Consider the following 27,154-nt stretch of genomic DNA (forward strand, 5'->3'; position numbering starts at 1 on the left):
CTTGGGGATCAACAGAGGTGAGGCTTAGAACCTCACCCCCCGGTTTTGAGAGAAATCTTCTGCATCCGTGGATGTTTTGTTGCCCTTGTCTAGCTTGGATTAATACTTAGCCTATAGGCACACACCTGATCATCTATCTACATTTGCTCTCTTACAGCACTGAACTATGTTTTCTACCTTTATCTTGCATCTACCTACCACTTCAGCATTTTATTAAAAGTAATAATAATAATAATAATAATAAAGGAGAAATGTGGGATTCACATATAAATCAAGTATAAAAATCAAACGAATATTCATATCTGACCTGATTGTAGTTCATAATGCGTGATCAAAACTGAAAGTTTCTGTGATGGCTGCCCTTGTACTGTTCACCATGTAAGAACTTATTCACTATGTAAGAATTTGTTCACCATGTAAGAACTTGTTCGTTGTGCTTCAGAAGATCGGAGACTGATGAGAATTAGGCTTGGGGTGGATTAATGATTGTGCATTGAGTCCCCTGTACAGAATTTTATTGTTGTTAACTGTTAACAACCATTTGATCAATAAATATGAGAGATGCCCTCTCAAAAAAAAAAAAAAAGTCAATATACAGAAATCTGTTGCATTTCTTTATACAAATAATGAACTTGTAGAAAACAATCCCATTTACAGTTGCATCAAAAATAAAATACCTCAGAGTAAATCTAACCAAAGAGGTCAAAGTCCCTGTACTTTGAAAACTATAAGATACTGATGAAATAAATTGAAGAAGACACAAATAAATGGAAAGATATTTCATGCTTCTGGATAGGAAGGATAGTTACAATTTCAATACTACCCAAAGCAATCTACAGATTTAATGTAATCCCTATCAAAAATACCTGTGGCATTTTTCACAGAACTAGAGCAAATAATCCCCAAATTTTTGTGAAGCCACACTAAATGACCAGGTGACTGAAGCAATCTTCAGAAAGAACAAAGCTAGAGGTATCACATTCCTGGATTTCAAACTATACTACAATGGTACAGTGATGAGAAGCACTATGGTCCTGGCACAGAAACAGACACAGAACAATGGAACAGAATAGAGAACCCTGAAAAAAAAAAAGTTTATATGTTCTATTAGTATATGACAAAGGAGGTAAGAATATACAATGGGGAAAAGACACTGTCTTCAACAAATGGTGTCGGGACAACTAGAGAGCTACATGCAAAAGAATGAAACTAGACCATTGTCTTACAACATACACAAAAATAAAATAGATTAAAGACCTAAGTATGAGACCTGAAACCATAAAAGTGCTAGAAGAAAACTCAGGCAATAAACTCTTGAATATCAGCATTAGTAATTTTTTCTAGATGTGATTCCCTAGGCAAGAGAAAAAAAGGCAAAAATAAATGGGGACTCTGTCAAACAAAAAAGCTGCAGCACAGCAAAGGAAACCATGACCAAAATGAAAAGGGACCTACAGAATAGAATATATTTGTAAATGACTTATCTAACTAGGGGTTCACTTTTAAAATGAAGAATTCATACAACTCAACACCAAAAATACAAATACAATCTGTTCAAAAAATGGGCAGAGGACCTGAATAGACATTTTTCCAAAGACATACATATGGCCAACAGGCACATAAAAAAGATGCCCAACATCACTAATCATCAGGGAAATGCAAATCAAAACCACAATGAGATATCACCTCACACCAGTAAGAATGGATAGTATCCAAAAGCTGTTGGCAAGGACGTAAGGAAAAGGGAACCCTTAATGCACTGGTGGGAATGTAAATTGGTGCAGCTGCCTCTGAAAACAGTATGAAGCTTTCTTAAAAAACTTAAGAGAAATACCAATTGACCCAATAATTCCCTTATGGGACTTTACCCAATGAAAACAAAATCAGATTCAAAAAGATGTATGTACTCCTATGTTTACTGCAGCATTATTTACAATAGCCATGATATGGAAGCAACCTAACTGTCCACCAACAGGTGGACAAAGATGTGGTATGTGTGTACTTACACACACACACACATACACACACACACCAGATTATTACTTAGCCATCAAAAATAATGAAATCTTGCCCTGTGTGGCGACATGGATGGATCTAGAGGGTACTATGCTAAGTGAAATAAGCCAGGCAGAGAGACAAAAACCATATGATTTCATTTACATGTGGAATCTAACAAACATGGCAAGTGAAGAGACCAATCAGTAAAACAGAAATGGACTCATGGATACCGAAGACTGGTAGTTGCCATGGGGGAGGTGGGTGAAATAGGTGAAGGAAATAAAGGGATATAAAATTCCAATTACAAAATAAATTAGTCATGGGCATGAATGTACAGCATGGGAAATAGTCAATAATGTGATACATTTGTATGTTGACATGGTAACTATACTTATTGTGTTGAGCATTTAGTAATTTATATACCTGTTGAATCATATATAATATTCTGAAACCAATATAATACTGTATATCAACTATACTTCAATGAAAAAACAGTATGGTACTGGCATAAAAACAGACACATACATTATTGGAACATACAGAGCCCGGACATAAACTCATGTTTACATGGTCAGTGGATATATGACAAAGGAGGCAAGAATATACAATGGGGAAAAGACAGTGTCTTCCATAAATAGAGTCTGGGCAAATGAACAGCCACATGCAAAAGAATAAAACTGGACCACTGTCTTACACCATATACAAAAATAAACTCATAATGGATTAAAGACCTAAATATGAGACCTTAAACCACAAAACTCCTTGAAGAAAACATAGGGAGTAAACTCTTGTTGAATATAAGCATTAGTAATTTTTTTCTGGGTGTGTCTTCCCAGGCAAGAAAAACAAAAGCAAAAATAAGTGGTACTTAATCAAATGAAAAAGCTTCTGCACAGCAAGTTGTTGATATACATATTATATATGAGACCATCATCAAAACAAAAAGGGAGCCTACTGAATTGGAGAAAATATTTGCAAATGATATATCCAATATGGGGCTAGTATCCAAAAATACATAAAGAATTAATACAACTCAACACCAAAAAAAACAATCTGAGTAGCAAATGGGCAGAAGGCCTGAACATACATTTTTCCAAAGACACAGAGATGACCAAGAGACACATGAAAAGATGCTCCACATCACTAATCATCAGGGACATGCAAATCAAAACCACAATGAGATCATCACCTCACACCAGTCAGAATGGGGCACTATCCAAAACACAAGAAATACGTGTTGGTGAGGATGTGCAGAAAAAGGAACCCTCTTACACTGTTGGTGGAAATGTAAATTAGTGCAGCCACTGTGGAAAGCAGTAGGGAGGTAAGGACCTAGTGGGTAATTACATTAAGTAAGTCAGTGGAAGACAAATACCATATGATTTCAATTACATGTGTAATCTAAAAAACAAACAGCCAAAACAGAAGATTCATTAATATAGCAAAGAGACTGGTGGTTGCCATAGGCGAGGGTGGATAGGGAGATGGGTGAGTTAGGTGGTGATGAAGAAGCAGAAACACTGAAATACAGAATAAATTAGTCATGGAAATTATAAAGTACAGCAAAGGAAATATAGTCAAGAATATTTGTCTGTATGTCGACAGCAGCTACACTTGTTGCAGTGAGCACTGAGAATGTATATAGTTGTTGAATCACTATGTTGGACACCTGGAACCTATATAATACTGTGTATCAACTACATTTCAATTAGAAAAAAATCTGTCCTCTCATCTTTGCTAATATTATTACCTTCATTCAGGCCTTGTCTTTATGATGTCCTATCCAGGTACCTTGCTTGTAGCCATTTCCTCTCATGGCTATCTACCACACAGCTGCCAGCAAACTGATGATGCTGTTCCTTTGCTTAAAACTCTCCAACAGTTGACATTTAAATTAAGTCTTAACTCCTTCACATATCTGACATCTTCCATGCTATGGCCCATCTTGCGCTTCCTACTTCTGATACATTGAAAGGAGTGCAGCTTCACTGTTTGATACCTTTCAGGCCCTGCTAAGAATCTCCTCGTTCCTTGCCTCCTGATTTAAGTTCAGGTTTCAGCTCCAGGAATAGTTTCCTGATGTTAAGTAGATACTTCCATAATAGTCCGTGTGCATTTTTCTTACTGGGCTGAGCACACTGTTGAGTTACTGCACAAGACAACCTTTGCTACCTTTACTCATTTCCTTTACAGATGTCAAAGATGAATACAGAAAATACATACTATTCCAATAAAACTTTTCTGCTTTGGAGAGATTTTCAGTAGCTTAAAGAGACATTTTGTTCTAAGGGCCTTTGAAGAAGAAACAAGAAAACACTCAGTGATTCTGCCTTTTGTTCAGCCACCATACAAAGAAGTTGAGCCTTAGATAATGCAGAACATCAGCTCGTTCCTTCCAACAAATTGTTTCTCTAACAATGAATAGTAAAGTGAGCTGTGTGGGTCAGGTCAGCCCAAGATTACAAACTGCCATGTATGAGCTGTGTGTCAGTGAGTTTGATTAATTATAATACTTTATGAAATGATGCCCTTAAATAATATAGGAACTCCTACATGTTGTTAGAAGGAAAAGGCAAGCATAAAGAACATATTTTCACAGAAACTATTTTTATTACTCTAGTCTTTGAACCATGCATGGGAATAGTATGTTTAATTTACTAAATCCAAGAGAATAATTCACTGACAGTCAGAACTCACTGGCAGAATGAAACATTCAAATTTCTTCATTTTAAAATTTGAAAGTAATTTAATTTACAGACAGCATCAGGCAGATTGTCAGACTCCTATACTGGATCTGAATAACAACTAGGTTTTGTCTATTTGAAAAGTCTTTTCTTGCCAGAACTGGTTTCCCTGCAAGCTCAGTAAGTTCTGGAGCTGATTACCACATTGCTCGCTGGACCCCAGACAGTTGCCCATGGTCGGCTAAGTGACGAAAGACGATACGACTAAGCCTCCAGCGCCGCTTTACACCACGTGGACGGGACGTCATAACACACCGATTTCTGATTCTAACAGGACAGCTATCCCGGGGGAGGGCAGCAATTTCTTCATCAGCCACTTCCTAAGGGAAGTTACAACATTATTACACTGATCATGTGCATTTATTTATTCTAGATGTTTAAGTCAATGCTTAGAGGAAGAGAATAAAGGGCTAGAATCACTACTGTAGCCAGAGTCCAGCCAAATAGCCATGGACACAGTAGTGAACCCGAACCTCTGAGTAGGAACAAATAGACCAGAAAAATGACAGATACTTGATATGCTCCCGATAGTATTTTTAAAAATGTAACTGAATCTTAACATACAAAAAAATCCACAAATTGTAAGTGTATATATGAAGCTCGATTAACTTTTCACAAACAAAATATACCTGTGTAACCAATAATAGATTTAGAAACAATATTATCAGCATCCCAGGCCCTGCCTCTGCCTCCTGAGTCACTGACCTCCTGGTAAACAGCTAACCTGAATACCACCACAGATGAGTTTTTCTTGTGAATTTTACACAAATGTAACCAGAGTATGCATTCCTTTTTATTCATTTCTGCTTGGCTTTTTGGTGAGATGCATCCATACTGTTGCGCACGTCATGATTTGTTCATTCTAATCAGTGGTAATTTTCATTATGTGAATGTATTTTAAGTCATTTATCCACTGTACAATTGATGGACATCTGGGTAGTTTCTACTTTTCAGCTCTCATGAGTAGGGCATTGTACATTCTTGTTTTTAAGTTATTTGGGATATACGTGAATGCATTTCTGTTGTCTCCCCATACGATTTTTTCCTAGCTTTGTTGAGATACAACTGACATCTAACAGTATGTAAGTTTAAGGTGTACGTGATTTGATACAGGTGAACATATATGGTACAAATAACAACTATACAATTCAGTACTGTTATCTACAGTCGCCATGATGTCCATCTGATCTCCAGAACTCATTCCTCTTGTAAGTGAAAGTTTGTACCCTTTGACCAACATCTCCCCATTTCCCCCACCCACCAACCTCTGGTTAGCCACCATTCTACAATGTTTCTGAGTTTTGCTTTTTTAGATTTCACATACAAGTGAGTTTAAAACTTTCTCTATTTTCGCTTAGCATAATATCCTCAAGGTCCATCCAGCTTACTGCAAAAGGCAGGGTTTCTTATGCCTAAATAGTATTGCACTGTATGTATACCATATTTCCTTTGAATGAGTATCACATTCACCCATTGACACTTAGGCTTTTTCCTTATCTTGGCTGTTGTGAATTATGCCACAATTAAGGCAGGGGTGCAGATATATTGCCTGTATCTAGTGATGTCATTTCCTTCAGATAAATACTCAGAAATGGAATTGCTGGATATGATAGTTTCTTTTTTAATTTTTTGAGGACCTCCACACTTATCCACAGTGGCTATACCAGCTTACATTCCTACCAACAGTGCACAAGTGTTCTCTTTTCTCTACATCCTCACCAATGCTTATCTACTGTCATTTTGACAAGTCGTTCTAACAGGTGTGAGGTGACATCTCATTGTAGTTTTGATTTGCATTTCCTTGGGGATAAGTGATGTTGAGCATCTTTTCATGTACCTGTTGGCCATTTGCTTTATAAAATTGTCTATTCAGGTTGTCTGCCCATTTTTAAATCAGATTTGTTTTTCTCTTTTACTACTAAGTTCCTTATATATGTTGGATATTAATCCTTTATCAGATATAGTTTGCAAAAATTTTCTCCCATTCTGCAGGTTGCCATTTCGTATTTGTTTCTTTTGCTGTGCACTTATTTATTTTTACTTTTGTTGCTGTGCTTTTGTGTCGTATCTAAAAAATTGTTGCCAAGACCAATGTCAAGGAATTTTTTCCATATGTTTTCTTATAGTAGTTTTATATTTGTAGGTCTTACTTTTAAGTCTTTACATTTTGAGTTAATTTTTTGTAAGTGGTATAAGATAGGAGTCTAATTTCATTCTTTTGCATGTGAATATCCAGTTTCCCCAACACCATTTATTGAAGAAATTATCCTTTTCTCATTGTGTATTTTTGGCTCCCTTGTCAAATATTTGTTGACCATATATGCATGTGTTTATTTCTGGGCCCTCAATTCTGTTCCATTGGTCTATGTGTCTTTTTTTCTGCCAGTACCATATTATCTTGATTATAGCTTTGTATAAAACTTTAGAAAAAATGGTGCCTCCAGCTTTGCTCTTCTTTCTCATGATTGCCTTGGCTATTTGGGAGTCTTTTGTAGTTCCATATAAATTTTAGGATTTTTTCTATTTCTGTGAATAATGCCATTGAATTTTGACAGAGATGGAATCTGCAGATAGCTTTGTGTAGTATGGACACTTTAACAATTTCAGTTCTTCTGATGCATGAACACAGGTATCTTTCCGTTAATGTCTTCTTCAATTTCTTTCATCAGTGTCTGCGTTTTAGTACAAATCTTTCACCTCCTTAAATTTATTCCAAAGTATTTTATTGGTTTTGATATTATTGTAAATGAGACTGTTTTATTTTTTTCAGATAGCTTGTTGTTAGTGCACAGAAATGCAACTGTGTTTCTTTCCTGCACCTTTACTGAATTCATTGATTAGTTCTAATAGTCTTTTGGTGGCCTTCAGGGTTTTCTACATTTAAGATCCTATCATCTGCAAATAAAGACTATTTTATTTATTTTCTTATTTGGATGCTCTTCTTCTTTTACTTGCCTGATTACTCTGGACTTACAGCACTATGCTGAATAGGAGTGGTGAGAGTAGATATCCTTGTCTTGTTCATTATATTAAAAGAAAAGTTTTCAATCTTTCACTGTTGTATATGATGTTAGCTGTGGGTTTATGTTGAGGAATGATCCTTCTATATCCAGTTTGTTGAGTTTTTATCATGAAAGGATGTTGAATTTTGTCAAATGTTTTTTTCTGCATATGTTGAGTGATTTACTAATATGTTGTCTCACACTTATTGATTTGAGTATGTTGAACCATCCTGGCATCCCAGGGATAAACCCACTTGATCATGTTGTATGATTCTTTTAATGTATTGGTGAATTTGGTTTGCTACTATTCTGCTGAGAATCTCTGTATCTTTATTCATTAGGGATACTGGCCTATAGCTTTCTTTTCTGGTAGTATCCTTACCTGACTGGTGTCAGGGTAATGCTGTCCTCATAAAATGAATTTGGGAGAATTCTCTCCTCCTCAGTTTTTGGCAAGAGTTTAAGAAATATTGGTAGTAATTTGTTAAATGTTTGGTAGAGTTCACCTATGAGATTTTCTTTGTTGGGAGGTTTATAACTATTCATTCAGTCCCCTTACTAATTATCAGTCAGTTCATATTTTCTATTTCTTTATGATTCAGTGTTGGTAGGTTGTATGTTTTTAGGAATTTATCCATTTTTTTCTAGATTATCCACTTCACTGGCATATAACTGTCTCAATCTCTTATGATTCTTTATATTTCTGTGGTATCAATTATAATGTTTCCTCTTCCATTTCTGATCTTATTTGAGCCTGCTTTCTTTTTTACTTTGTTATTCTAGGTAAAGGTTGTCAATTTTATCTTTTCACAGAACTAGCTCTTACTTTCATGGATCTTTAGTGTTTTTCTGGTCTCTACTTAGTTTATTTCTGTACTGGTTTTATTTCCTTTCTCCTGCTAACTCCAGGCTTATTTTGCCCTCTTCTTTTTCTAGTTCCTTGAGTTGTAAACCTAGGTTATTTCCCATATCATTTTACAATCATGAAACCTTGAAACTTCTCAGCTAAAGATCAAGTAAGAGGGAATATGGTTTGAGATGAGTCTGGCGAAGGAGGAAGTGTAGGATCTCACAGAGCCTTGACATTTGGGTTAAAGACTGACAACTGGAGAGGCAAAGATGAGGGATCAGGTGAAATTTACATTTTTAAAAGATCATTTATAATGTAGAGAATGAACCTGATAAGGACAAAAATTGTTAAGGGGGAGAAAAATAGATTACTAAGCTTGAACTAAGGTTTTGTCAGTAGAGATTTCTTCTTATATATGTGCTTAAAATGTGTATATTAATGTGTATTATATTCACTTTAATCTGACAAGTATGATTGACCCAGTGCTAGACTGTAGTAAAAGCAAAATTACTCTAACATACTAAAGGTACACTGAGAAAATGTATATGAAAGTCACTATTAACATAAACTATTAACAATTCACAATAGTTCCGGATCTCCAAAAGCTGCTTCATGTGTTGCCATTATAATACTTAAAGAGATTTATATAAAACACAGGTCAGTGAAGAGTTCTGTAGAAGGAACTGGAGAGGAGAAATGACCAAGCCATAAGAATTAAGTAGTTTCATGAAGGCAGACCTTGAAGAATAGCTACAAATATTTTACATATTATGTACATACATACCTCTCCTTGTTCCCAAAACAATTGAAGGCATTTTATAAAAAGGAGGAAGTTCGGGCAAGGAAAAATGAGACAAAAGTAAATGCTGTGAAAGCTTTTAAGTTTGTTAGAACTGGGACATAAATTTGACTTGTAAGCTACTTGGCAGGAACAATCAGTTGCCACAGTTCATAATCTCTGCATGGCTATTGCTAGTTCTCATCTTCCAAAGCAATGTCCTCTACATCATAAGCGGAGTTTCTCAGGGGCTGTATCTTATTTCCTAAATACAGACAGATAGCTTAATGCCATTATGGTAAAAGCCCTACCAGAGTGGTCCAGGGCACTCAATTTTCTGCTCATCTAGCTTAATCTACACAAGAGTTAAAAGAATCCACAGTAATGAATGGCTTGTATATTATTCTGCCAACTTCTATAAATTTTTTTTTAACTCTGAGCTTTTGATAAGTTGGGTTTAGTTTGAATTATACTCCCTGATAAAACATCTGAATGCAGGTATTCTATATCACCAATTAGATGCAGGACCTTATGCTTCAGGAAACCAAACAGGGTTCACATCCTTATTCAAGGGAATATGGCAAGAAAGTAATCCTAAATACAAAGCCACCTCAGCACACAGAGGTAAGCAAAGGAGTTCAGAAAGATAGGCTAGAAATGGCTGTTGGTAAGGAACAGATCAGGCCACACGCTAGGCACATGGCTCCGTGCATTAGCAAAGCCACCCAATGTCTCGGGAGTTGAAAGAATTGCATGAAGTGTGGGAGAGATCTTAAGTCAAATTAATGCCCAATTTCTGTGTGGTTACCATGTACCAGTACTTTCTAAGATCACCTAATGGTTAAAAGGCTAGTCAAGAATGAACAGTTCTCTTTAATCTGAAACTTATCCAAATTAGTTTCAAAGATATTCATTTATATTTACTGGGAATATCTATCATATTCTCAAGAAATTATATTGATACTAAGTCACAATAGACAATATAAAAGGTGCCTTGATTTAACAATCTTGTGGAGATAGGGAATCTTAAAATAGCTAACCTGAAGGTCTTTTGGTAAAATGGTATTCTTTCTGAGCGAATTGATCCGTAGTCTCTCATCTGCATATTCGTAGGCCATTTTTCGTCTCTTCACATCACGCAACATTCTCCAGTCTACATAGTAACCTCGTACTTGGCCTGAAGCTGGTGAAGGAACCATCTACAAGACAGACACAAGGAACGAACGATAGTCAGATCTGGCTCTACCAGTGTATCCCATCCTGTGATCCTCTTTTAATCACTGTTATGACCATACATATATCTTGTTAAGTAATTTTGGTTCACTTTAATAATTTAAAGTAATAGACAATTCAGAATAAATAACTTTTATGGATGTACATTAAGACAAAACAGTGGTAATTAATATAATGCAAATAACGTGTTGGAAGGCAAAAAATTTCCTGAAATTTTTTAAGTTATATGGTTCAAAATCAAAAAAGGATAAAGACATCCAGTGGCGTCTCTCCCACCTCATCCCTCACCTGCCCAGTGACCATCCCCCACCTCCAAAAGTATCCACTGTACTAGTTTCTTGTGTAACCTCCCAGAAACTTTTGTCTGTATATCTACACCCATATACTTCCTCTCGCATGTTTCATCCCTTCCCCACATTTTTTTTTGCATGTAATATACCTTGGAGATCTTTCCATATCCATATGTCAAAAAGCTTCATTTTCTTTAGGTTGCGTATTTCATTGTGTGGATGTGATGGAATTCAGGGCACACTACCTCAAAATCTGGCACACTGGCATGTTGACTATTTTAAGAAAAAAGAATCTGAGAAACAGCCAATACAGGAAGGACTCTCTCCATGTTCCTGAAGCAGGCCATAATACCTTCATGTGAGAGGTGACCTCCCTATACTTGGGGGAAAAGGAATATCCTCACCTCCACAGACAAGGGACAGGAGAGGAGTCTGAATGAGTACGTCTTGCTAAGTTTCCCCCAGTTCATGAAATTTAACCCATACCCTTTGTCCTACCACATTTTCTGACTTTCCACTGTTCATCAAATCAAGCCTAGCATAAAAACATTCAGGTTTAACCACTTCTTCGGGTATTTATTTCCTTATGAAGGCTCCCCTGTCATGTAAAACTTATACATTTGTATGCTTTTCTCTTGTTAATCTGTCTTTTGTTATAGGGGCTCCAACTGAGACCTAAGAAGGGTAGAAGTAAATTTTTTTATAATTCTCCGCAGATTCATCACAGTTTCTTTAACCTGCAACCTACTGGTGAGCAGCTAGACCACACTTCACTATTTATCATACAAACAATGCTGCAATAAATAACCTATGTAAATCATCTCACATGTATTATATGTCAGCAGGATGAATTCTTGGAAGCAGAATTGCTGGGTCTTTGAAATTACCATTAACCTACTATTTCTTAGCACAAGTTGTCCAGTAATAAGACAGTGGGCTATTGTCACATGGTTATATGGTAACAGTTTACATTCTAACAGTACAAGCAGAGAGAGTACAGGCCCCTAGAATCTCGAGTCTCTCCCAAACCAGCTTAGACATTACATGTTAATTAAATTGAGGTTATAGAAAATAATGAATTCCTGTAACAGCTGTTTGTAGAAGAAATGTATGTATAGCATTACAAGAATATAAAACTGAAAATGAGAATACTCGAAAGCCAACATTTTTTTCAAACTACTAAAAGATAAATTGAGCGCCTTCAATGTTGAAAGTGTCATGGAGAAATACAACAATTCTACAGTCACCTTTTGGAAATAGCGGAATTTTATAACAATGAATGGAGTTTCAATATTGATTTGATGCATGACTGAGTCGAATGAATATCAGTGGTCACTGTGGCTGGAAGTAAGTATCAAGGGGAAAGGGCGCTTCAGTAAAACTTTGAAGGACGACAAAATTTTGATACAGTTGGGAGGAAAGAAGGGGGGAGAAGGTGAAGTTATCCAAAACCCAAGGAGGAAATGAACAACATATATTCGTAAGACCAGGGAAGATCATTCTGGCTGAAACAAACAGCTGAGAGGCAATGCAAGGTTTGCTTCTACCTATGAAATTGCAAGGTAAGGAGACTTACAAAAGAAAATTAAACATTTTTTCCTTCAACTCTTTTTCAAACTGTTCCTAATCAACTTCCTCTCTACCGTCTCCTAACAGGTTTATATTTATTTTTAAAAAAAACAATCTTTCGTTCTTTTTTGTATAACATTTTTCCTAACAAATGTTTTAAAGGTCACTGACCATTTTTGTTATCAGCAAGAGAAAACGTGTTCCACATCAGCATGCAACTAATTACCTAATGAAAATTACTATGGCATGGAGAAACCTGGGCAGGAATTTTCCAACCCTCAACCAATTGCACTTCACCACGCTCCTTTAAAAAGCCTCCCTTGCTCATGAGAGGAGAGACGATTAGAGCCAGCTGCACGTCTCCCGGTTTGGCTGCCTTGCAATAGCCTCCACGGTGCAAAAACCAAGGGCTAATTCTCAGACCTTATTTTCATTGACCTATCAGCTCTGACCAGAGTTGACCAGTTCCTGCTCCTTGAAATGCCGTCAGCGCCTGCTTCCCAGGCCACCACACTCCCCTGGCTTTCCTTCTCCCTCACTGAGCTCCATTCCAGTCTCCTTTGCTCGGTTCTCATCTCAACGCTGTACCCCCTGGAGCCTCCCTCCTCGGACGTCTTCTCTTTCCTACCGTCACTCACTTCCTTATAAATCGTAAGCAATGTGCAGTTTTCAATGTCAGTGGATTATACGCTCACGGATACTAAATTTACATGTGTGGCTGGGGCGTCCGGTGAATTAAGCCGGAGGAGGTAAGTGGACGAAGGGAGAACCACTTGGACGAGTCCCTCCTGGGCGCTACAAGAGGCAGAGGAGTGGGGGACCCGCAGGCTTGGGGATCCCGCGGGAGGAGTGGTGGGGATGAGGGCTCGGGCCTGACCTGCCGGACGGTCCGCAGCAGAGGGCCCAGCACGGAGGCCGCCATATTGTCCGCCGCAAAAGTCACACCGCCGCAACGGTGTTGACGCTGCCGAGCGCGAGGACGCAAGGGGCGGAGCCTGGGCCTCCGGGCGGCGGCGGGTCTCCTGCCCACGGAAAGGAGGGGCTCGCCGTTGGGTTGCGTCCCGGGGTGCTTAGCCGAGCTTGGGTACATCAGGAGCCCGCGAGCGCGGCTGCGGTGCTGCGGTTGCGGCGTGGCGCTGCTGGCTCGGGGCTCAGCGCCCGTCCGCTTTGCGGACCCCCTTAGATTGCCTTCGTCCCTCCCCACCTCCTTTCACTCCGTCGTCACCGGTTTCTCGTCCGCCTAGTCCTTCTCGGTCTTGCTCAGCCTGCGCCTCCTCCTCCTGTACCTTCCGTTGAGTTTAGGGTGCTACTTACCAGAAACCTGGAATTATTGCCAAATCCTCGGTCATCCTTCCTGTAGATTTTGCAAATCTTTTCCTTTCTTCCCATTATAATGGTGATAAAGATGATGTTGAGAGTGGCGATGTATTTCCCAATTGTTTATCTAGGAGAAACACTATGTATGTATGTATGCATTCTGAATTAGAACTTTCGGTGGAAAGAACTTGAAACATCTTGCAGGGTGAAGAAGCATTGCCGTTTAAAAACTGCTGTTTTTAGTCTTCAGTACAGGTAATTTTCAGGTCATCTTCATAGCGGGTGTACTTGATCTGGACTGAAACCCTTTGAAAGGCCCCTTTCCTTTGTGTGGATGTAAGGCAAGTACGACCCACCTACCGTTATGGCAGAAGAGCATCAAGGAGTATGTGTTAGCAAAGGCTTGTGGCTTACATATGTTGATGCATAAAGCGAGATGCCATGTGTTATTCACAACTACACTGTTGAATAGGAGCCTTCTGGGAGAAGGGAAGCTGAATGCAGACTCCTTTCTTTAGAGGTTCTGGTTTATGGGAACCTGTTGGACTGGGGAGGGACTGACTGAGGCCAGCTGACGGGAAAGGACAACCTGAGCCCCTGTCACGGTGGAATCAGAGAAGTCCCAGACCAGTGTCAGGCAGGCATGTATTCGCAGCCGTAGCCATGTAATACGTCTCTCCCTCCCCACAATTGAGGGCTGTCTTCCATAAACAGCTCACAAAGTGGGTGAGCCCACTTCGTGCACAGTGGCCTTTTGCTTCCTTTCTGTAAAACTAGTTCTGAAAGCATCTTTAAATGGCATTAGTAACTTTAAAAAAAATTGTGGTAAAGTATACATAACATAAAATCTACCATCTTAACCATTTTTAAGAGTACAGTTCAGTGACATTAAGTATATTCACATCGTTGTACAACCATCACCACCATTCATCTCCAGAACTGTCGTCCCAAATCAAAACTCTGTACCTGTTAAATAATAATCCCCCCCAAGCCCCTGCCAACTGCCATTCTGCTTCCTGCCTCTGTGCATCTGACCATGCTGTGTAAGTGGAATCATACACTTGTCCTTTGTGACTGGGCTCTTTCAGTTAACATAAGGTCTTCAAGGTTCACCCATGTTGAAGCATGTGTCAGTACTTCATTACTTTTTATAGCCGAATAATACTCTCCTGTATGGATATAGCACATTTTGTTTCTCTATTCGTGTGTCCATGGACACTTGCTTGCTTCAGTTTTTGGCTATTAGGAATAATGCTACTACGAACATTTGTGTACAGGTATCTTAAACAGCATTAAAATCTTATTAGGCTGTTTTTCACTGTCATGAGAATAAAACAATTTAATAGCTGGTGAGATAGGAAGCTCTGAGATAGTAAGAGAAGACTCTGGGGACTTCTTTAATTAATTATGTTGGTTTTGTAAAGCAATTTAAAATTTTTTCCTCAAACCTCCTCCATTAGTCTGTAGAGAAGCTTGGCAAGGCCTAAGGAAGTCACACTTCGTCTTGAGTTTCCCCAAGGAGTCTGCAGTTCTCCCTGGCCATTTGACAGAAAGTGGGGAAGACCATTGGCCTTACTGTCCTGGAATTCTAGAATCAGGAGAACCACCATCATATATTCTTTCAACAAATACATACTAAATGCCTATTATGTACCACTGTGTATGAGTGTGTTTGGTGGGCTGACAGAAAAATCCCTGTCCTTCTGATGCTTATATTCCACTGGGGATTATAGATTTAGATATAGGTGGAGAGATCCACCACTGTCAGTTATATGGCCTTCCATATAGTCTTTCTTTGGAGGCTTCAAAGGTACTTTCCAGGTGGACAGATGAAAATTTGTTTTAAATGTTTTGAGATCTGATTGTGAGAGACTGATCTAGTCACCATATTGACTCCAGGCCTAATCAAATAACAAGAATCATTGTACAGAGGCACAGAGAGGTTAGGTGACGGGCCAAGCTCACAGAGCTAGTTGCAGGCCAAGGCCCATGCTCTTAATCCCCACTCCGTGCTGTCTTCTGGAGAAGCAACAGCTCAAGGATAAAGGCCTGGCAGCTGTCACGAAATCCTCATTTATAAAATGTATCAATTGGTTAATGTATAGATTTTGTGCTGTTTCAATCAAAATCCCCACTGGAATTTTTCTTAACAAAGTAATTCTAAAACATACAAAAAAAAGAATAAATGGGGTAGGAATGGGGGTAGAAAGCTATGACATTTTTGAAAAGGAAAATTAATGAATAGTCTTGCTTTACCAGATATTACAATGCCATACATTTTACAGCCACATTGATTGAGCTAGTGTGGTATTTGTGCCAAAATTAACAAGATAGGTAAATGAACTAGAATAGATAGGCCAGAAAGAAAAACCCCAGTGTAATTATGATTTGGTTATATATTAAGGAAGTGTAAAAATCATTGAGCAAGCAGTACTGGAACAACTGGTTGAAGATTTCAGAAAATTATTATATCTTATCTCTTACCATTTGTCAAAATATAGTTTAGGTAAATTAAAAAGTTAAATGCTAACAAAGTGTAAAAAAAAGAAAACACAGGTAAACATATTTTCAAACTTAAATCCAAGTAGACAATTCTCAGAATGTCTAATTACATTAAGAGTATTCAACCTCACTAGTGTCCAAGAGAATGAGAAAATGGGTTATTTCATACCCTAATCTTAGAAGTTGGTGTAATTTGTCTACAAAGCAGTTTGGCAAGAGTCTTTTAAAAGTTTTTAACAACCCAGTTATGCCACTTCTCTTGGAATATTCCTAGAGAAACTCTAAATATATATATATGTAAGTATATATATATTTAAAGTTATAAAACGTTATAAAATATATATAAATAGATAAATATATTTAAAAGTTATAAATATATATAAATATATATATATATATTTAAAAGTTTTTAACAACCAAGTTATGCCAATATTCTCTTGGAATATTCCTAGAGAAACTCTAAAATTTATATATGAGCACACATACCATGGAATTATTTATAGTAAGAACAAATAAATAACTTAAAAGTTTAACAATAGGAGGAGAGTTAAATGAGTTAAGAAATAACAAGTTGTGGTTCTAGTTTAAAATTTTCAATGGGTTCCAAATTTTAAAATACATAATGATACAGGTATAGGTAAGGTAGATAGAAAAAAGATTAAGAAGAGAATATACTCAAATAGTAAGACTAATAGGTGAGTTTCCAGATAACTAGTTATATTTATGTTTTTAAATTTTTTCAATTTCCCTATAATTTATATGCTTTACTTTTAGAGTCACAAAAATGTTCGAGTTGATTTAAAAATACTAACCTGTTCTTGTCTTTTTCATGCCTCTATTACTTCATCCAAAATATCTGAAAATGTGTTTCTCACAGTGCAAGAAGAGGGGGTCAGATATCCTCTGCTAGTTATACTGCCTGTGCTAATCATTGGGGACAGGTGTGGTCAGAACCCTGGACAAAGCAGGAAGAAATGAAGAATTCAGGGAAGCTTGCTTCATTCATATTTAGTACTAAGTCATTCACTCTCCCTTTGGGCTTCATTTCTTGGGCTCCTCTGTGTCTACCACCAACCAAGTTGTGGGTGTCTAGTCTATACTTCATGACTGATATTTCCTCAACCTCTTTGTTTTTGGGGAGGATTAGTGAATTATTCCTTTTTATTTTGTAACTGGTAGATGACAAGGCACACTTGGCAAAGGCCCTTTCCTAGGGCCCTTGTCTGGTCCAGGCTGGCTCCCAGCTTTGAGGACCTGAACACCTTACCTGCTTCATGGCTGCAGGGCTCCACGACTGCAGGGTTCTCCAGGAGAGACTGGGGGTCTGGGGTCAGGCCTCCTGCCTACAGAAAGCTGGATGTGGTTTGACCAAAAGAACCCAACCTCTTGGGCTTTTGGGGGTGTTCTATGGGGACAGCTATGAGAGGAGCTAGAAGAAGGAGGGGGAAGGTGGGAGTGAAGGAAAAGATGTGCAGAGAGAAAGGCACAGACACACAGAGGCCTTTTCAGCCCTGGCTCTGAAACGGTGGGCATGGATCAGCTGCCTTTTTGGATACCACCAGCTTGGTGTGGAGTGTCTGGGGCCTTGGCACTTGGGGAAGCAGCCACAGTGCCTGCTGCCTGGAGTTCCCGCCCGGAGCTTTGTGCTATGCACCGAATTGAACACAAGGTGGTAGTAATACCACACCTGAGCTCCAACGGTTGGTGGGTGGGTGGGGATCGTTTTTGATGTAAACTGGAAATGCACACACAACTATCCTTCAAATAAGTTCATGATAATGTTACCTATCATCAGGTAGAACCTGTGTTTGCAATTGAGTTTGCCTTTTTTTTTTAGTAGAACTCAGGCAGGACAGGCTACATGATTTCTAGGGTCCAGTGCAAAATGAAAATGTGGGATGTGTTGTTCAAAAGGCAGGAAAGAGTGCTGTTAAAGGTAGTCAAATATAAAGCAGAGCTCAGGTGCCTTGAGCCAGTCAGTGCCGCGGGCTTATCTTGGGCCCCTGTCACTTCCTGCCCTGGGGCTTCTCAGAGGTTGACACGGGACACCTAAGGAGCCAGGAGCCTGCTTGGCACTCTCACATCATGGCTACCAAGGGCAAGGCAGTGGGCACTGGGGACACCCTGAACCACTGGGGCCGGAAGCCTATGGATCACATTTTTCCTACGACTCCTTGAAGGTCTCAGAGCCACGGGCCCTACTGGCAAGTGTACCAACGCCTCCCTACTTTGCCTTTGCCTCCTTTCTGCCTCCACTGCCCTGATGCCTCCCTCTTGCTCCCTGGGGTCTCCGCTTAGATCTACTAGCGCACACCTGTGTCCTGGATCCTGCTTTTGTGAGTGGTGGGGGAGTTGGGGGAACTCAGCCCAAGACAAAAGTATCCCATCCAACAGATCATCCAAGGCTTGTTGATGCTACTTCTCATTGTCTTGATAATTTCCTCCATTCCTGCTCCAGCTTCTCTAGGTGAGCCCCTCTTCATCTCTTGCTTGAATTAGAATTTACTGGATTCCTACTTGCTCTTTTTGCTTCCCCTTTATTTATTTGTTTGTTTATTTACTTTTACTGAACCCATCCCCACTCTGCTAGCAGACTGAACTTTCTAAAACACTGCAACTATTCGCTCTTGGTAGCTCCCATTGCCTACAGAATAAAGTCCAAACCCCTTCCTGCAGTGCCCACTGCGCCAGACCTCTGCAGCACCATTTCCTGTCCCTGCCAAGCTCCTCCAGGCACACTGGGTTATCCAGCATCCAAGGTTTTCCTTGGTGGTCCTTCCTTATGAAGCCTTCACGTCAGGCAACCTTTCCATTCAGTTTGGTTTAGCTACTCAGAGGCTTAGTTGGACACCAGGCACATCATAGTTTCTGCCATACAGGGAGGTGCAGAGCAGGGGACAAGATAGGTGGGTTGGGAGAGACATGACAAATCAGTGGGTTCATGGCACAGGATGTGGCACATGTCACATGATCCCGTGTGAAGCATTTTAGCTAGTCTACTCCAGCTGAGGGGACTGAAAACCTTTTCATCCGGTCAGAACCGCTCCTGGGATTTGGGTAGGATGAGAGGAGAATTGGCACTTGCAGACCCTGAGATCTTGTGGTGAGATTGGGTTCTGAGTAGGCTAAGTGTCTGAAAAACCTTTTTATCTTTATGTTAATTGTAAAGACAGATGTCTAAATAAAGGCAATGTGACTGACATTTTGCACATTTTAAATTAGTAGCGGATATGGCACTCAATTTCCGCTTACCATCCCCCAACGCACAAAAAAAGTGTTACATTTTCTTCCCAGCACTTTCAAGGAGATGCTTGCATATTTGTTGCTGATAATATGCATACAACGAGGTTTTTCCTTTCTGAGTCACATATTCAATAGCTTCCTGACTTGAGGATGTGGACTTGTTGATTTCCTACCTCCCTAGTTCTGCCTGCAGGCCACTGGATACTGTGCAGGTTGGCACCGGCCAATGAGCCTATGGGCCTGACATCCAGCCCACTCATTTTGCCAGTCCCTCTCCCTGACTTGCAGCTGTCTTACCTTTCTTTTATTCTGCTATGATTCAGAGACATCAAGAAAGTTGATGCTCGAGATAGGGATACTTTGGATCGTCCTGAGCCAGTGAGGCGCAGCTCAGCAGCTGGTTCTCAACCCTTCCGTCCCGCTCTGAGGTTTCATGGTGAGTCATGGCCTTGATATCTGTGTGCAGAAGTACACGCTATCAACTCCTTTTTCAAGCTCAGCTATTCCTGGTTCTAAGGGCCTGGTTTTCCTCATTGTATTTGTTTCCCCTGGCTGCCATAACATATTGCCACCAACTGGCTGACTTAAAACAACAGAAATTTATTTATTCTCTCACAGGTCAAGAGGCTGGAAGTTCACAATCAGGCTGTTAACCACACCACACTCCCTCTGAAGGCTCTAGGGGAGGATCCTTCCTTGCTTCCTCCGGCTTCTGGTGACTCCTGGCATTGTTTGGCTTGTGGCTATATCATTTTAACCTCCACTGCTCTCTTACCCTGGTTCTTCCCTGTGTGTGTCTTTGTGCTCTTTTCTGCCTCTTAAAAGAGCACTTGCCTTTGTATTTAGGTCATTCGCATCCAATCTGACCTTATCTAAAGCCTTACCTTTATATCTGCAAGGACCTTGTTTTCAAATAAGGTCACATTCTGAGGCTGTGGATAGACATGAATTTTGGGGGCTCGCTACTCAACCTACCATGTTAATTCACTGTAACTTCATCAAGGTGACAATGTCAGGACCACTACTGCCTCTGCCTTTTGATTACCTCCCTTTTCTACCCTCACCCCCAGTTCCTTTCTACCTATTTGACTCCATTAAGAGTGACTCATAATTTATGTGCTCAAGACTTGGCCCTCCTGACTTCAAGAGATTGCAACAGTAAGCATGTATTTATTAAAATTTCTCACAGGAGGAGGTCAAAGTCAGAGAGGATGGGATTGATACATTTGCATACAACTCTTTCAATATTGTACTTTGTTGACATGTTCTCCAAGCTGTTGTTTTCAACTTAATACCAAGTTCTTAGCAGAGTGTCTGGTAAGTAGTGAGTGCTCATAAATAATTTGTTGGGTTGAAATGATTCAAACTCTTACCTGTGACCATGTCCTAAGCAGACACTGCTAATTAGGACAGGACTGAACTGGCACAAAATTCTGTCTCTATTGCCCAAAGACTTTTCCTTCAAGTTCAGACTGCATGGATACTACCTACCAGCCCAGTCATTTGGAAAAAAGTACCCTTCTGTCTCTCCCTTCAGTTGCAAGACTATGCTCACAGTGGTGATGGGAGTGACCTAACTTTTTGTCTTTTCCAGAGGAGAGGAAACCAGAGTTGCCTCAAGAGGATGATGGGGCATGAAGGGCTTTCACAGGCCTCACCAAAGCACTGTCATGAAGCATGTGTCTTTTCCCCCTGGTAGGAAAGTGAAGTCTATGAGACGTGGCCTTTGTATTCCCAGGATCAGGTAGGTTGCCCTGCACAGAACCAGACCTGACAGACCCTTGATGATGACGACGTGCTTATTCATCTGGTGGGAATGCAAGCAGATGTCCCTCTCCTGTGCCCTACAGTGCCTAAGAGAGCCTGCCTGTTACCTGGAGACCCATGGAACACCGGAGCCACCGGCCTCCGTGGCTTCCAGACCTCCCGCCTCTGTGAGTTCCGGGAGAGCCCCAGCACGCCCTCCAGGCTACTTCTGTGCCCAAGGCCATGATCCCCTTAGTGGTCAAGAAGAGTCTGTTGGTCCTTCTGATCTAGCCGAGGGTGCCTCCCTCTCTTCTTATCAGAGGGATAGGCCTCCTCCCTCTGAGGTTTCGCATCTGACCCAGGCCCTCCAGGGCGCTCCCTCCCAGCTGCCTGCGGCCCAGGCTGACACAGAATGTTTGCTGTGGTTTCAGGGACGGGGCCACACCCATTTTCTTTTGCAATAATGTCCTTTGTAAATTTTCATGTAAGAGAATAAACAGTTGATAGGAAAGTGGCTTTTCCCTCTTGCGGACCGTTCCTCTTTTTCTCATTTCTCCACTAACCTAGTTTTTCTAACTCCCAAACCCTGATGAAATGGCAAAAATGTTAGCAATTGAGCTGAAATGCATGGCTTTTGGTAGTGATAGGGATAAAAATATCAAAGAGAGCCATAAATTAGTGGGATTTAAGGGTAAAAAAACCTCAGCAAAGCTCAGAGTGAGGCCTGATGATGTCAGCAAAAAGGCAGAGGTCCCCTTGAGATGCATGGTCAGGCGACTGCAGGCTGCCCAGCAGAAGTGTGTGCTGTGTCCTCGTGTCCGCGGCCCGGGCTGGAGCCTGGGAGGCAGCAGGGGGAGAGCACGTGCACGTTACATTCCGCGTCTCTCCAAGGCCCAGCTCTGTGGCTTCCTCCCCAGAACCCAAAGATCCTGAAGTTCTGTCCCGTGCTCCACCTCACCTCCAGGCTAACTTGGGTTAAGGAATTTAGAAATAGGTTCCTGCATCTGACTTGTCTCCTTGATGAGTTTACCAGTTGTCAGTCAAACCAGGTGAATTTGAATTTTGTCCTGATTTATTTTTGGAAAGGAAATTAAAATTGTGTTTCTGGATTTTTTTTTTTTAATCCTCTGTGCTTTGCTGGCATAAATAGCTAATATATTCCTTTGTGTTATTTGTTAATTGTTTTATGTCTTGTCTCTCTGAGGGTACCATTCATATCATGCCACTTTCTTGGATTTCTCGTGCCTATCCACAGCCCAGCCACTCACTTTCCACTGGGAGAGGAGGCCGGCACGTGGTGAAATTAGGGCTGGGGGAGGGCTGGCCGAAGCTTGGATCCAAGAACCTCACCACGATGAGGCTGATCTTGCTCTTCCATCCCTGTTCTCCCTAACCAGGCTCCCAAGAACCAAGTTCTCAGGGCCAGCCCTTTCCCCCGAGGGCAGCGGACTTGTCCAGCTCATCTCCCAGTTACGTCTGTGCAGCTTCTGGCTTCTGTCAGTGACTGGAGCCTTAGGGCTTTCTGAAGGCACCCCACAGTGTGTGTCTGCAAAGTGTTTATGCCAGTGCAGTCTCACGCAGACATTCGTAAACACACTGCCACACACCAAGCATCTTTGGTACTCTTTTCCATCAGTCTGAATTGCTATTTATCTTTCCAGTCCTCACAGAGAGGAGCTTCGTCCTGTGACATGCATGCTCCCTAATGCATGCAGCCCACCAAGGCACCAGCTGAGAAGCCTTACTCTACCTTCACATCTTCACCATGCATCCCAACACCTTCTCCAAAGACCCAACTTGTCTCCATTGTCCTCTGTGGTTATGTTCAGCCAGATCCTTCATTTGTAATTGTTTTTGAAGCTTAGCTTTAAACCTTTCCCAAAACCACAGTGGTATGCTAGAAAGTAAGGCTGCCAGGATTTAAGAGTCATGCTGCCTGTCTTCTCCTTGCCTTAGGCCATTTTCTTCTTCTTCTGGAACATTATGATGGAAAGGGCAGCCTTTTTTCTGCATTTGTCTGGTGGCTCTTCCCAAATATAAACTGACACATGGTTTGTGTGGTGCCGAAGCTCTGCAGCAGAGGCTCTTTGTAAAGGCTGTGGGATGAGCGGCAGTTGGTTTTGGAGTTGGCTGGACCAGGAGAGTTCCTGGCAGAGGTCTTTTGTCCTTTATCATTGCTGAGGAGTCGGCTGTAAGAACCAAGCCTTTTGAAATTCTGGGTTTTACTCTCCAGCTTACTCAAGTCAGTGGTGACTTGGGTGAGAGGATATATTTTTTGATGAGGAAAGTACTCCTAATAAGCCACTCTCTACTTCCTAAGCTTGTCCTTTTCATTTTATGTGTTCTCATTCACTTGATGGCTTCAACTACCACCACTCAGTCCACATTTCTGTTTGTGTCCTGAAATCGCTCGTGAATTCTAGACCCCTATAATCTCCTTGGATATCTCAGTGGACATCTCAAACTCAGCATGTCCAAAGCTGAATTCATGTATCTCTTTAGACTTGGTTCACCTTCCATATTTCCCGCCTCAAAGAATGACCCCTGAACCAAAATCTGGGATTCATCCTCCATTTCTCTTCCATCTTTCTTCCCATCCATCTTGGAATTCGTGATCCCTCCCCCTACACGTCGTCTCCAGTTCAGGAAATTGTACCATCATACATCCAGCTGCTCAAAACAAAAACTCTTGAAGCCTTCTTGATTGCTCCCTTACCATCATTCCCACACTTAATCCATCAGCAAGTCGTAGCAGTTCTACCTCCAAAATATTCCCCAAATCGCTGCTTCTTGTTGACTGAATCCAAGAAATCACTAGGTTGTGTGGATCTGATACTGTAAACATTGACCTTTCATCGCACTACCCTTTGTGCAGTTTAGGCTTGCTTGCTCCCTTGTCCAGACTCTCATAATTGCCTCCTTACTAATCTGTGTGTCTCCAGTCTTACATCCTTTGAAGCCATTGTTGATTCATTCCAAAAATATTTATGGAGTGACCCATATGCTTGGAAAACAGCTGTGACCCGGCAGATATGATGCCTGCTCTGTGAGGCCAACCTTCTGGTCAGAGAGACGGATGTCAAACCTACACCTGTAAGTATGACACATGGTGGTAGGAGAGTCGGGCGGTTGGAGCATCAAATGTGGAGCTCTAAGCTGGCTTTACAGGGCACAGAGTTTCAACGGAAAACAAAGGAATGAATAGGAGGCAACCAGGAGAAGGGGAGAAAGGGGAAAGGAAGGGAAGGTTGTCCTAGTCAGAAAAAATACCAAATAATAAATATTTGATGAATTTCTTCCACACTGTTACCAGTTTGATCTTTGTGCCTTGTTTCTTAAAACTTTTTTTTCCAATAAAAAGTAATATACCTTCATTGTGGGATATTTGGGAAACACTGAGAGATTTAGTAAATAAAATCTTGACTCGCAATGTCACCATCCAGAGACAAGCACACTGCACTGAGGTGCATGGCCTTTCAGTTTTATCCATGCACACAGGCATTTTCAAAATGATCTCCCTACACTAAAAATCTCATATTTCCTTCCCGAAAACTAATCTTTGGCTCCTTACTGTCTAGGAGTTCAAGTGCCGAGCCAGTGCTTAGCAATAAATGTTTGCTGAATGAATGACCAAATGCATGAGCAAGTGAGGGAACAAATGTATATACGCTCACCTTCATGCACTCTTCCTCTTATCATCACCTGTTTAACAAGGTCTTGTCTTAGGGTATGACTCTATCCAAGCCTTCTTCAAAGGCTCCAGTTCTCATGAATGCTTGTCTTTAAGCACAGCTTGTCTGGCCTCCAAGGTCCTTAGCAAAGGTTAACTGCCTTCAAATGTTGCTTTTCTAAATTTATACTTGGAAACCTTTTATGTTGAATAGCCTGTTGACAGCTCAATGTTCTATGCTTTCTATATCCACCCTTATTTTAGGGGTTGGAACCCTGAGAACCACAGTTCCCAGAGTCCTTTGCTGTCAGGGTTCCCAGGTGGATTCTACCAACGGGAGGCATTTGCCTGAGATTTGGAAGGAGAAAGAAAGGCCAAAGTGTTTTTCTTGCTCCTGCGGCTGTGGAGGCACACCTGCAGCCAGGTGGGCCCTTGGGAATTTCCTGCCTTGATGCTGGAGGCAGCAGAGACTATCACTGGTGGTTTCCTGCAGTCCCAGAAGCTCCTGATATTCTGGAAGGTAGACGAGGACCTGAGGAGTCTTTGTCTCTGTCCCGCCCGTGTTAGTGCTTTTGTTTTCCTGGCCAAAGCCTTGCTGAGCACCCTTGTGGGCAAGGCCAGTGTCCTGTGCCTCTTTGTACCATCTCACCTGCATGGTGCCCTGCCTAGCTTAGTTCCTCCTATTTATTTACTGTTGCTTAGAATGACAATGACACCTGACATTTCATCACTGTAAACAAAGCATCTTACCTGAGAGGACAGAGTTGTACCTCCTTAGTGATTTACCTTTCTCCTCTGTCGCAGCTTGTTGAGGGCATGTACACTTACAGAAATATAACAAAAAAGTATTACAAGATAGGTGAACACATGTCAGTGACTCAGCTCCCTGAGGCTAATACCGATTTTGAGGTACAATCCCCACTCAGTGGCCCCCCTCAATATTTATCAACTGTCTATTGTGTGCAGAGCCTGCGCTAGGCTTTCCTAGGGTTGGACGCCAGGGAAAGCTACGATGAAGTTGTGTCTACTTAGTAAGCCTCTAGTATGTACCAAGTGGGTGCCAGGTGTCAGAATTGCATATTGAATAAAAGTACTGCTCTCTGCTTTCCCAGAGATCAGTATTTAGAAATCTCATTGCTCAGTGATGGTTACTCAAAAGTAAGGAGGCCAGACATTCACTATTCCCACCCCCACCCCTGTGACCTTGGCATGAATGTCATCAAGCTCACCAGGCCCACCAAGCCCCCAGCATAAATGCGCTGCAAACCAGGCCATCCCTGGAGCTCCCCCACCATCAGCATCTCCAGGGCCAGGTTCAGCTTGTTCCTTTCAGGATTGCTCACCTCTAGCTCAGCATTTCACTCATTGTGGAAAGCTGGCCTGCAAGCCAGTGGCATCCAACCCTAAATACTGAGAAGAGGCAAGGCAAGAAGTAATATGATTGTCGACAGGGTGGGATGAACTTTCACAAGTTCGAGCCATACCCTGTGCCAGACTGCAGGGTGGAACATACAGTGGATAGAGTAACATTAAAATATCATATTTTGAGATTTTTTTAAGGAAAAAGAAAAGAAATCTAAAAGCCCACTAAGTAACTGAAGGACAGTGCAAGAGGGCCATCCCATGGGCTCAGCTAGTGTTCATTGAGTGCTTACTATGCACCAGGCACTGTTCCCAATGAGTTACATTAATGATTCAGTTAATCCCACTCGTGTAGGTGCTACTGGGATCCCCATTTGTCAGGCCAGGGAAGTAGGCAGGAGAGAGGAAGCACCTTGCCCAAGGCCATATAAGTAAATGTTGTAACTGGGTGTAAACCGGAGTAGTTTGATTAAAATAAGAAGACACATCATTTTTGTGGTGTATTCATATGAATCAATAGTATATAACAGCAGAAGTAAATAATCTAGAGCAACAGTGTGCCAGATAGATCATAGGCAGACAGACAGAGCACAGTAATACCCATGTGATGTTGTCCACACTTGTGCAAACCCTTTCCCTTGAGTGCAGGCAAACCTCTAACTTGATTCTAATGAATTGAAAAAATTGATGGGCTAAATCTTATACATTGTATGATTGCATTTAGCAGAGTAGGGTGAGAGATTACCCTGGCCTTGAAGAAGCAAGCTGCTGTGGTGTGAACTGCCTAGGGAGAGGAGGGTCCCATGTCAGGGACGTGAGTCTCCTCTAGAGGCTAGGGTTCGCAGGCATA

General features: G+C 41.0%; 1 protein-coding gene across 1 annotated transcript; it reads right to left on the minus strand.

Annotated features, from left to right (window-relative positions):
• Positions 1-4,586: 4,586 nt before the first annotated feature.
• MRPS14 (mitochondrial ribosomal protein S14) lies at positions 4,587-13,496 on the minus strand. Its single transcript, XM_036918101.2, has 3 exons — positions 13,342-13,496; positions 10,413-10,571; positions 4,587-5,062 (listed from the first exon to the last, which is right to left on the minus strand). The coding sequence occupies exons 1-3, from the start codon at positions 13,384-13,386 to the stop codon at positions 4,880-4,882; spliced, it is 387 nt and encodes a 128-aa protein (XP_036773996.1). The 5' UTR covers positions 13,387-13,496; the 3' UTR covers positions 4,587-4,879.
• Between the last annotated feature and the right edge of the window lie 13,658 nt (positions 13,497-27,154).

Source organism: Manis pentadactyla, chromosome 9 (genome assembly GCF_030020395.1).
Source record: "Manis pentadactyla isolate mManPen7 chromosome 9, mManPen7.hap1, whole genome shotgun sequence".
Classification (NCBI taxonomy): domain Eukaryota; kingdom Metazoa; phylum Chordata; class Mammalia; order Pholidota; family Manidae; genus Manis; species Manis pentadactyla.

What these genes read in the sequence shown, in the direction of transcription:
- MRPS14 (XM_036918101.2), bottom strand. Translation starts at nt 13,386, where the DNA reads ATGGCGGCCTCCGTGCTGGGCCCTCTGCTGCGGACCGTCCGGCAG. An exon ending in TGCTGCGGACCGTCCGGCAG is followed by an intron (nt 10,572 to 13,341) that starts GTCAGGCCCGAG and finishes TCTGTCTTGTAG; the next exon opens with ATGGTTCCTTCACCAGCTTC. An exon ending in TTTTACCAAAAGACCTTCAG is followed by an intron (nt 5,063 to 10,412) that starts GTTAGCTATTTT and finishes AACTTCCCTTAG; the next exon opens with GAAGTGGCTGATGAAGAAAT.